The sequence below is a fragment of the Salvelinus alpinus genome, chromosome 2 (assembly GCF_045679555.1).
Source record: "Salvelinus alpinus chromosome 2, SLU_Salpinus.1, whole genome shotgun sequence".
In the NCBI taxonomy this organism is placed as follows: domain Eukaryota; kingdom Metazoa; phylum Chordata; class Actinopteri; order Salmoniformes; family Salmonidae; genus Salvelinus; species Salvelinus alpinus.
The window spans coordinates 88,912,869-88,924,651 of record NC_092087.1 but is presented as its reverse complement, the minus strand read 5'-3'; the positions used below and the strand labels follow the sequence as shown (position 1 = coordinate 88,924,651).

General features: G+C 42.7%; 2 protein-coding genes and 1 long non-coding RNA gene across 4 annotated transcripts; all 3 read left to right on the top strand.

Moving 5' to 3' along the window:
* Positions 1-244: 244 nt before the first annotated feature.
* On the top strand, positions 245-2,310 carry LOC139541543 (sialic acid-binding Ig-like lectin 14). The gene is made up of 5 exons (XM_071346303.1): positions 245-359; positions 713-1,057; positions 1,242-1,464; positions 1,614-1,705; positions 2,057-2,310. Exons 1-5 carry the CDS (start codon positions 305-307, stop codon positions 2,308-2,310), a joined length of 969 nt encoding a protein of 322 aa, XP_071202404.1. The 5' UTR covers positions 245-304.
* Positions 1,620-4,134, top strand: LOC139541536 (B-cell receptor CD22-like). Its single transcript, XM_071346289.1, has 5 exons — positions 1,620-2,275; positions 2,907-3,188; positions 3,390-3,653; positions 3,762-4,025; positions 4,130-4,134. The coding sequence occupies exons 2-5, from the start codon at positions 3,068-3,070 to the stop codon at positions 4,132-4,134; spliced, it is 654 nt and encodes a 217-aa protein (XP_071202390.1). The 5' UTR covers positions 1,620-2,275; positions 2,907-3,067.
* A 75-nt stretch (positions 4,135-4,209) lies between these two features.
* On the top strand, positions 4,210-6,328 carry LOC139568099 (uncharacterized). 2 transcript variants are annotated; one of them, XR_011673515.1, is made up of 4 exons: positions 4,210-4,722; positions 4,973-5,053; positions 5,446-5,526; positions 5,608-6,328. It is a non-coding gene; the product is annotated as an uncharacterized lncRNA (long non-coding RNA). The 2 variants fall into 2 exon arrangements; XR_011673514.1 differs by lacking the exon at positions 4,210-4,722 and having other exon boundaries at positions 4,821-5,053.
* The last annotated feature ends 5,455 nt before the right edge of the window (positions 6,329-11,783 follow it).

Sequence of the window (11,783 nt, the reverse complement as noted above, 5' to 3'; positions counted from 1 at the left end):
CTGTATCCATTAGGAAATCGTTTTTGCATCATACATCAAGTAATCTTAAATAGACAGATGTAGACAGACATGCAACACATCACACACATTACATACATAGTGCAATAGACTTACAGACAGTATTCACATAGACAACCATATAGCACAATCCAACACAACACAATATGAGCCTGGTTCATTTCCAGTAATGAGGCCCTGTACCCCATTTACAGATTCTACTTTAATGTATCAGGTGGAGTTATTCACCAGCTATAGAGTGAGTTGTTGTTTATGTTTCTAAGACTGCAGGGTGGGAGATGCAACAATGTCCTTGAGAACAGCAGGAAGTGTGTTGGTGGTCTTTCTCTGGTCTGTAGCAGGTATGGGCTCATTATTATCTTTTAGTTGCTCTGTTTAATAATCTACAGACATTTCTCATTGTTATCATTCATTACTTGATATGTTTGTCAATATACAGACTACAGACTTTTGTAAAATATAAAAATTACATTTGTGTTTTATTATTCTGTTGTGTTCTGTTAGGCGTCTCCATTTCACTTCAGTAGTTATCTTTCACACCTCACTTACCTTACTGAATGATGCTTATGTGTTTTCCTATCACACTCAACTCAGCAACTATGGCAACAAAGTACGGACAAAGCCTTTACTGTTAGTGTGAGCCAATTGGCATTGGCTTAATGTAATACCCTTGTGTTGTGTGACTGTGTTTCAGTGGTACTGGGTCAGGATGGCTGGAGTGTGACTTACACCACTCAGAGTATCTGTGCCTTGAAGGGGTCAACAGTGGAGCTGACCTGCTCTTACACATATCCCAGTGGTACAGTCACATCAACCTTCTGGTTCACTAAAATGGAGACTGGTGTAGAACATGAAGATATAGGTCAGGACCCAGAGAATGCAGGTCGTCTGGAGTATCATGGGGATAAGAAGAAAGACTGTACCCTGAGAATCACAGACCTGAGAGAGAGAGACTCAGCTACGTACAAGTTCAGCTTTACAACAGATCAGACCAGAGGGAGATATTATGGAGATCCTGGAGTCACTCTGTCTGTAACAGGTACAGTTACATGCTTTATACTGCTAGTCTGTTCAATTATTATCTACTGTCCATTTAGGTCTAGAAATTGGATTTGTATATATGAAACAGATTTAAGAATTAAATGTGTTTGAGAATGTCTTGCATCATGTGATGGAACTATAGAACAGGTGATGCAGGGATTTAATGTTTTTATCTACTCCAGCTCTGCAGGTGAAGGTGACTCCTTCACATTGGTCAAAGAGGAAGACACTGACCTGTAAAACCACCAGCTGTCCTCTGACTAGTAACCCCACCTACACCTGGTACAAGAACGGACAGGTAGTAACTGTGAAGACTTCCACCTATTCAGTCCTCCCTAATGCTGCAGACAGCTACTCCTGTGCTGTAAAAGGCCATGAGGATCTCCACTCTCCTGCAGTGTGTGAGTATGAATTCAACTCAGTATTCTAGTATAACTTTTCAGATATAATTATTCTGTCTGCTAAACAGCTTCAGAGTTGTCTTACAAACTGTATCACACGATTACTGAAGCTCAATATTCTACTGTATAAATAATGTCCTCTTTATGTTTCAGGTGTTCAGGGTCAGAGATGCAACAGAGTGACTTACAACAAGAGGAGAATCTGTGTCTTAAAGGGGTCAACAGTGGACATATCCTGTACTTATGTTAGTTATTATTCCACCACATCAACATTCTGGTTTAGAAGTGATAAGTCGACCCCTGAAGACCTAACCAGAGACCCAGGGTATGCAGGTCGTGTGGAGTACACTGGAACATACAGAGGTCCCTTCACCCTGAGAATCACAGATCTGAGAGAGGAGGACTCAGCTGAGTATCGCTTCACTTTTAAAACTCAAAACTTTGAATGGGGTCATAGTTTCCCAGGAACAACTCTGTCTGTCATAGGTAATACTACACTGTATGATACAACTGTATATCATAATGAATTACAGGATATATAAATTAACCATCCTGTTAACACAGAGGTGTATGTGGTTTTATACATATTGTTTCAGGTCTGCAGGTCAAAGTGACTCCTGCTGCAGAGGGACAGAAGACACTGACCTGTAGCACCACCTGTACTCTGACTGACAACCCCACCTACATCTGGTACAGGAATGGATGGAATGTACAAGATAACTCCTCCCCCATGTACTCCATCAGCAGTGAGGATGAAGACAGTTCATTCTCCTGTGCTGTAAAAGGCCATGAGGATCTCAGCTCTCCTGCAGTGTGTGAGTACAGTACAATAGTACAGTATTCTACTTAGCAAGTATCATGTATTCAGGTAAAAGAGACATGTCTTACTTTATCAATCATTACAGAACAAAAATATATTTTTTACTAATTGTTAATATTAATCTGACAAAATGTTTGGCCTTTTACATCAGATAAACCAAAGAACACCTCAGTATCAGTCAGTCCCTCTGGTGGAATAGTGGAGGTGTCACGCCCTGGCCTTAGTATTCTTTGTTTTCTTTATTATTTTAGTTAGGTCAGGGTGTGACATGGGGATTGTTTGTGTTTTGTCGGTTTTGGGTGATTATATGGTAAAGGGGGTGTTGGGTGTAGTGTATGGGTTTGTGTTGAGTGCATGTGTCTAGCGTTGTCTATGTTTGTTTAGTTGTCTAGGAGAGTCTATGGTTGCCTGAATGAGTTCCCAATTAGAGACAGCTGATTTCTGTTGTCTCTGATTGGGAGCCATATTTAGGGTAGCCATAGGCTTTCATGTGATGTGGGTAATTGTCTATGTAGAATGTTTGTAGCCTGTGTATGTGCACTTCGTTTATTTAGCTTCACGATCGTTTATTGTTTTGATTAGTTCGTAAGTGTTTTGTTTTGTTTTGCCTTCTTCATAAATAAAAGGAGATGGCTTATTTTCCTACTGCTGCGTTTTGGTCCGTCAATCCTCCACACGATCGTGACAGGAGGGCAGTTCAGTGACTCTGACCTTCAGCAGTGATGCCAACCCACCTGTGCAGAGTTACACCTGGTGGTTCAAGAAGAATGGAGGTGACTATCAGAGTATGACAGGACCACAGCATGTCTTCAGTCAAATCCAGTCATCTGACACTGGAGAGTACTACTGTGAGTCCCAGAATGAGATGGGGACAGAAAGGTCTAGGACCATAAACATGGATGTGAAGTGTGAGTAAAGTGCTGCTCAGTGTTTGAATCGTAAGGTAGTAAGACAATTATAATTAAATGAATTAGTGCTAAAGCATAACATCTCCAAATGTGTATTTGTTAACGTTTTGTGTCATAGTTTTAGATAGTTCTCTGACTAAACAGATAATTAGTCATAAATATACTACTGTCCTATCCGTCGGACAAATTCTCCTTTACCAGATGGCCCAAAGAACACCTCAGTGTCAGTCAGTCCCTCTGGTGAAATAGTGGAGGACAGTTCAGTGACTCTGACCTGCAGCAGTGATGCCAACCCACCTGTGGACAAATACACCTGGTACAAGAAGAATGGAGCTTCACTGACAGGATCTGAAAAAACATACAATTTCATGACCATCAGCGCTGAGGACAGTGGAGAATATTACTGTGAGACTGAGAATAAATATGGACGTCTCAACTCTTCTTCTGTGTCTGTGGACGTTCAGTGTTAGTACACCTAACCTCATCTTTTGATCAGAGGATCACATTTAAATTCATATTCAAATCACAAGTAAAACACTATTTTAAACAATGTTGTTACATATTGTCCACCAGATGGTCCAAAGAACACCTCAGTGTCAGTCAGTCCCTCTGGTGAAATAGTGGAGGGCAGTTCAGTGACTCTGACCTGCAGCAGTGATGCCAACCCACCTGTAGACAAATACACCTGGTACTTTCAAAATGAGACTTTTCTAAATGGATTTGGACAGATGTACAACATAAGTAACTTCAAGTCTAAGGACAATGGACATTACCACTGTGAGGCCTGGAATGGAAGAGGATCTAGGAACTCTACAGCTCTGATGATCATTTTACCAGGTGAAGTTTCATCTTATATATTTCAACACAAATTGTTTCAAACTAATATTAATAGTTATACTTTGGCTTATCATACTTTGTTTTATAATTATATATACGTTGAGATTAGATCAGTTAACAAATATTGTACTTTTGTATTACATGCCTGTACTCATATCATCCATATTTTATTGTAGGGAAACAAACAGTTCTGACTGCAGCTGTAGGAATCATAGTGGTTGTTCTGGTTCTCATCCTCTGTCTCTCTGGACTCATGTGGTTCAGGTGAGTGAAGAAGGGAACATTGATGTTTGTATTATTCACCTTAGACCTGTGATTTGTTATTAACTTCATTCGTTCATTAAGTTATAGGCCCAACGCCCTTAACCACTAGGCCACCTGGGGTGGCAGGTAGCTTAGTGGTTAGAGCGTTGAACTTGTAACTGAAAGGTTGCAAGATTGAATCCCTGAGCTGACAAGATAAAAATATGTCGTTCCGCCCCTGAACAAGGCAGTTAACCCACTGTTCCTAGGCCATCATTGAAAATAAGAGTTTGTTCTTAACTGACTTGCCCAGTCAAATAAAGATAAAGTAAGAAACCTGCTAAAATGTATTAGTAACATATCAACTTCCACTAGAGGTCAGTAGAGAGCAGAACTCACTCTGTCCCTCTTTACAGGAGATCCACAGGAGGAAGTGATGCCACAGCAGACACAGGTGATTCTATTAGTTACACCAGGACCCCCCCCCCCCCCCCCCCCCCACACAACTCATCAGGCTTTGATTATATGAATCAGCTGTGTAGTGCTAGGGCAAAAAACACAATGTGCAGCTCTGAGCTCAAAACATGCAGGGCCCAGCTCTGAGTTTGGGAAACCCTGAGTTACAACTCCATTTTCATTAGTTTACTGTTTCACTACAGTCTCTTTCGTACTATTTTCATTGTTACCTCTCTCTCTCTCCACAGAGTGTCCGTCCTGACTGTAACAGTGACACGTACACAGGTCTGAACATGAGGACCATGTCCCCGGACTATGACACTCTGGCAGTAAGTCTCTTATCATTCATTTTGATTGTTTGTGAGTGTGTTTGTGCAGTACTTGAATGTGTATAGAGACAATTATGGAAAGACTGGTGTCTCAATGAACTCATGCATTTCCTCTCTCCCTCTCTCTCCCCCTCCCTATCTCTCCCCATCCCCCTCTCTCCCTCTCTCTCCCCCTCCCCCTCTCTCCCTCTCTCTCTCTCTCTCTCTCTCTCTCTCTCCCCCTTCCTCTCTCTCCCCCTTCCTCTCTCTCCCCCTTCCTCTCTCTCTCTCTCTCTCCCTCTCTCTCTGTCTCTCTCTCTCTGTCTCTCTCTCTCTGTCTCTCTCTCTCTGTCTCTCTCTCATCCCTCTCCATCCCTCTCCCTCTCCCTCCCTCTCTCTCACTCTGTCCACAGAGTGTCCATCCTGACCCCAACAGTGACATGTACACACCTCTGAACATGAACACCAGGTCACCAGAGTATGACACCCTGGCAGTAAGTGTGTGTGTGTGTGTGTGTATGTTTGTGTCCATAACATTTTTAGAGGGAGTGCTAATTCAGTATGTCTTATTTTAGAATGTGAGGGGAATCACCCACTGAAGAGAAGCACCACAGAACCTGGACTGAAGAGAACCACCACAGATCCTGTACTGAAGAGAAGCACCACAGAACCTGTACTGAAGAGAAGCACCACAGAACCTGGACTGAAGAGAACCACCACAGATCCTGTACTGAAGAGAAGCACCACAGAACCTGTACTGAAGAGAAGCACCACAGAACCTGGACTGAAGAGAACCACCACAGATCCTGTACTGAAGAGAAGCACCACAGAACCTGTACTGAAGAGAAGCACCACAGAACCTGGACTGAAGAGCTAAGGTTCCAATCCAAAACTAGGCCTCAAACCTCTGTCTTGCTGCCATATCTAGAAGGTTTTCCAGACCATGACCTCTAACTTTTCAGTAAATGCTGGAATAGATTTTCTTTTCTTATAATGATAATGATGTATATTGATGTTAAATGAGATGGGTTATATTTTTCCATATTTTCCAAAATATTCCATATTTTTAACCTACTTTTCTTGCATACCAATCTGTTTAATATCTATTGATTAAGATTATATTAGTGATTTCTTTTCTATGGGATTTTGCCAGATACAGATTTTTTATAACGTCAATAGTCCTACTTTCCTCAGCAACTAATTTGAATAATTTCGATAAAAGCTTTTTTAATATTTTTAGCTCTTTTATATTTTATATTATGTAGTACTATATTGTTTAGTGTGATAGTGCTTGTTCTTTTTAGAAAAATAAATGTAATCAATGCATTACATACCGTTTCTACAGTGTGGTTCAGTGTCGTACGTTTAAATTGCTGTCAGACATTATTGCACATTTTATATTCATTATTATTTTATATTAGGTAATACCATATTTTTCAGAATCATGATATCACTTACTTAATCATCAAAATTGTTATTTCTGCCTATTTTAGATTATTGCCTATTTTGCCTATTGCCTATTTTTAAGTTGCAAACCTAAAATGACACAAAATGTAACAAGACAGCAATTTGCTACATTTCTACAGTAATACCGTATTGAAATATATTCCATATTTAAAAAATGAAATACTATAAAAACAATTAGACCAACCACAGCTGATTCCCATGGTAGCTGAACACCTACCCAGGTGTTAGTCTTTCAATTTCATTACCATCTATACAAAAGGGGACATCTCAGGAATAATGATGTAATGTCAACATGGACTAGCCAGAGATAGAGAAGTGGCTGACAGAGGAAGAAGAGTGGCTGGGAGAGGAGTACGTATGCGTGGTGGAAGAAGACTGAGGAAGATCAAGAGCTGTAGTCTCAGATGAGATTAGGGCTACCGTAATTGATCATGTAATAAATCATAGTCTATCAATGAGAGAGGCTGGTCTGAGAGTGCAGCCAAATCTGCAACGCTCAACAGTGGCATCTATTGTGAGACATTTCTGGCAAAACAACAGGTAAGATGTGCATTCTGCAAGGGCATCTGACTGAACTGAACATTACAGAAGTCAATTGAGCAAAGCCTCCAAACCCACTTGTGTCTAATTGTTTATGTATTTCTGCTTAGGAGCCAACGGTTACCTCCCACAGGAGAGAGAGGGAAGATGTTCACTGCTGTGCAGGAAACTGCAGTCGTTGATGTGGTTATCAGAAACAATGATATACAACACACAGAGATTCAGAACAGAGTTTTGGCAGACAACATTACATTAGGAAATATTCACAATGTAAGCTTAACTATTTCTAGAGTCCTGAAACAACATCAAGTCAGGAGGAAGCAGTTGTACACTGTCCCCTTTGAGAGGAACTCTGAACGAGTCAAGCAACTCAGGAACCAATATGTCCAGGTAAGATGACTATAAAATACAGAACTGGTTTTGAACAAAACCAAACAGGGCAGAGGCACACAATGGCATGTTTTTAGGTATAATGTAAACTACCGTAACAGCCTAACTCTTATAATGCCATGTGGATTTATTTTAGAGAGTCATGGAGATTGAAGCCAGGCAAACACCCCACATATTCATCTTGGTAGATGAGGCTGGTTTCAACTTGGCCAAAACACAGCGGATTGCCAGGGATGGAACAGGCATGCCAAAATATTATTTTCTAGGTGTATTGCCCAAGATGACATAAGATGTGATGTGGATGAGAACCTGTGGCCAAATGCATAAGACAGGGTTGACTAGTATTGCTACTGTATCTGTATCGGTAGATGGTGTATATACACATTCTTGTATTTTGGAATCACTCCATGCCAAAATATGACATAAAACATATTCAAGCATATTGCATCATGTCTGATTCATTCCTGGTTACTTCCGGCGCCGACCGAGATGGCCGCCTCGCTTCGCGTTCCTTGGAAAATATGCAGTATTTTGTTTTTTTATGTGTTATTCCTTACATTGGTACCCCAGGTAATCTTAGGCTTCATTACATACAGTCGGGAGGAACTACTGAATATAAGAACAACGTCAACTCACCATCGTTCCAACCAGGAATATGACTTTCCCGAAACGGATCCAGTGTTTTGCCTTCCACCCAATACAATGGATCTGATCCCAGCCGGCGACCCTATGCGACGCCGTAAAAGGGGAAAACGTAGCGGTCTCCTGGTCAGGCTTCGGAGACGGGGAATTCGCGCTCCACTCCCTAGCATACTACTCGCCAATGTCCAGTCTCTTGACAATAAGGTTGATGAAATCCAAGCAAGGGCAACATTCCAGAGAGACATCAGAGATTGTAACGTTCTCTGCTTCACGGAAACATGGCTAACTCAAGGGACGCTAACGGAGTCGGTGCAGCCAGCTGGTTTCTTCACGCATCGCGCCGACAGAAACATACATCTTTCTGGTAAGAAGAGGGGCGGGGGTGTATGCCTTATGATTAACGAGACGTAATGTGATCATAACAACATACAGGAACTCAAGTCATTCTGTTCACCTGATCTAGAATTCCTCACAATCAAATGTCGACCGCATTATCTACCAAGGGAATTCTCTTCGATTATAATCACAGCCGTATATATTCCCCCCCAAGCAGAAACATCGATGGCCCTGAACGAACTTTATCTGACTCTTTGTAAACTGGAAACCACACACCCTGAGGCTGCATTCATCGTAGCTGGGGATTTTAACAAGGCTAATCTGAAAACAAAACTCCCTAAATTCTATCAGCTTATCGATTGTGCTACCAGGGCTGGTAAAACCTTGGATCATTGTTATACTAACTTCCGCGACGCATATAAGGCCCTCCCCCGCGCTCCTTTCGGAAAAGCTGACCACGACTCCATTTTGTTGCTTCCAGCATACAAACAGAAACTAAAACAACAAGATCCCTCGCTCAGGTCTGTTCAACGCTGGTCCGACCAATCTGATTCCACGCTTCAAGACTGCTTCGATCACACGGATTGGAATATGTTCCGCATTGCGTCCAACAACAACATTGACGAATATGCTGATTCGGTGAGCGAGTTCATTAGAAAGTGCATTGACGATGTCGTACCCACAGCAACGATTAAAACATTCCCAAACCAGAAACCGTGGATTGACGGCAATTCAACAGCTCAGACACAAGAGGTATGTGGCAGGGTCTACAGTCAATCACGGATTACAAAAAGAAAACCAGCCCCGTCGCAGACCAGGATGTCTTGCTCCCAGACAGGCTAAATAACTTTTTTGCTCGCTTTGAGGACAATACAGTGCCACTGACACGGCCCGCTACCAAAACCTGCGGGCTCTCCTTCACTGCAGCCGAGGTGAGTAAAACATTTAAACGTGTTAACCCTCGCAAGGCTGCAGGCCCAGACGGCATTCCCAGCCTCAGAGCATGCGCAGACCAGCTGGCTGGTGTGTTTACGGACATATTCAATCAATCCTTATCCCAGTCTGCTGTTCCCACATGCTTCAAGAGGGCCACCATTGTTCCTGTTCCCAAGAAAGCTAAGGTAACTGAGCTAAACGACTAACGTAGCACTCACTTCCGTCATCATGAAGTGCTTTGAGAGACTAGTCAAGGACCATATCACCTCCACCTTACCGGACACCCTAGACCCACTCCAATTTGCTTACCGACCCAATAGGTCCACAGACGACGCAATCGCAACCACACTGCACATTGCCCTAACCCATCTGGACAAGAGGAATACCTATGTGAGAATGCTGTTCATCGACTACAGCTCAGCATTTAACACCATAGTACCCTCCAAACTCGTCATCAAGCTCGAGACCCTGGGTCTCGACCCCGCCCTGTGCAACTGGGTCCTGGACTTCCTGACGGGCCGCCCCCAGGTGGTGAGGGTAGGTAACAACATCTCCACCCCGCTGATCCTCAACACTGGGGCCCCACAAGGGTGCGTTCTGAGCCCTCTCCTGTACTCCCTGTTCACCCACGACTGCGTGGCCATGCACGCCTCCAACTCAATCATCAAGTTTGCGGATGACACTACAGTGGTAGGCTTGATTACCAACAACGACGAGACGGCCTACAGGGAGGAGGTGAGGGCCCTCGGAGTGTGGTGTCAGGAAAATAACCTCACACTCAACGTCAACAAAACAAAGGAGATGATTGTGGACTTCAGGAAACAGCAGAGGGAGCACCCCCCTATCCACATCGACGGGTCAGTAGTGGAGAAGGTGGAAAGTTTTAAGTTCCTCGGTATACACATCACGGACAAACTGAATTGGTCCACCCACACAGACAGCGTTGTGAAGAAGGCGCAGCATCGCCTCTTCAACCTCAGGAGGCTGAAGAAATTCGGCTTGTCACCAAAAGCACTCACAAACTTCTACAGATGCACAATCGAAAGCATCCTGTCGGCCTGTATCACCGCCTGGTACGGCAACTGCTCCGCCCACAACCGTAAGGCTCTCCAGAGGGTAGTGAGGTCTGCACAACGCATCACCGGGGGCAAACTACCTGCCCTCCAGGACACCTACACCACCCGATGTCACAGGAAGGCCATAAAGATCATCAAGGACAACAACCACCCAAGCCACTGCCTGTTCACCCCGCTATCATCCAGAAGGCGAGGTCAGTACAGGTGCATCAAAGCAGGGACCGAGAGACTGAAAAACAGCTTCTATCTCAAGGCCATCAGACTGTTAAACAGCCACCACTAACATTTAGCGGCCGCTGCCAACATACTGACTCAACTCCAGCCACTTTAATAATGGGAATTGATGGAAATTATGTAAAAATGTACCACTAGCCACTTTAAACAACGCCACTTAATATAATGTTTACATACCCTACATTACTCATCTCATATGTATATACTGTACTCTATATCATCTACTGCATCTTGCCATCTTTATGTAATACATGTATCACTAGCCACTTTAAACTATGCCACTTTATTTTTACATACCCTACATTACTCATCTCATATGTATATACTGTACTCTATACCATCTACTGCATCTTGCCTATGCCGTTCTGTACCATCACTCATTCATATATCTTTATGTACATATTCTTTATCCCTTTACACTTGTGTGTATAAGGTAGTAGTTGTGGAATTGTTAGGTTAGATTACTTGTTGGTTATTACTGCATTGTCGGAACTAGAAGCACAAGCATTTCGCTACACTTGCATTAACATCTGCTAACCATGTGTATGTGACAAATAAAATTTGATTTGATTCCTGTAACATATACTGCATTGAATTCTAAACAGTAGAGAGGTGTCATTCTTGTTTTGTAAAGACATTTGACGAAACAAAACGATGTGTAATGCTACCTGTTGTTAGTGTGTTTTAGGTCATTGTTTTATGAGGGACAAAGTGTGCTTGTTGGGTGACAACCTTTGCTAGTGTTATGGAAGAATGAGTTGATTTGAGACATGTATGAAGTGTTTTGGTAGTTTTAGTGCATTTTGGATGTGAAATGAACTGCTGTTCCAAGCTGAAAGTTGGTTAGGAGAACTGTGTGAAGAGTTTTGAAAAAGTGACCTAAGTATTGAGAAGTGGGTCCTAGCGATTGTAATAAAAACTGTAACTGCAAAATTGTATTAGTAACATATCAACTTCCACTAGAGGTCAGTAGAGTGAGGCTTAAGTATTTTCCAGTGTGTGTGTGTGTGTGTGTGTGTATGTGAGTCACCCTCTGTTTATCCTCACAGCTTGGGGATAGGAGCTATCATTGAACCTGGTGGTCAGTCTTTAGGCTGCTGTACAGCTTGACGGACCGTAGAGGATGGAAC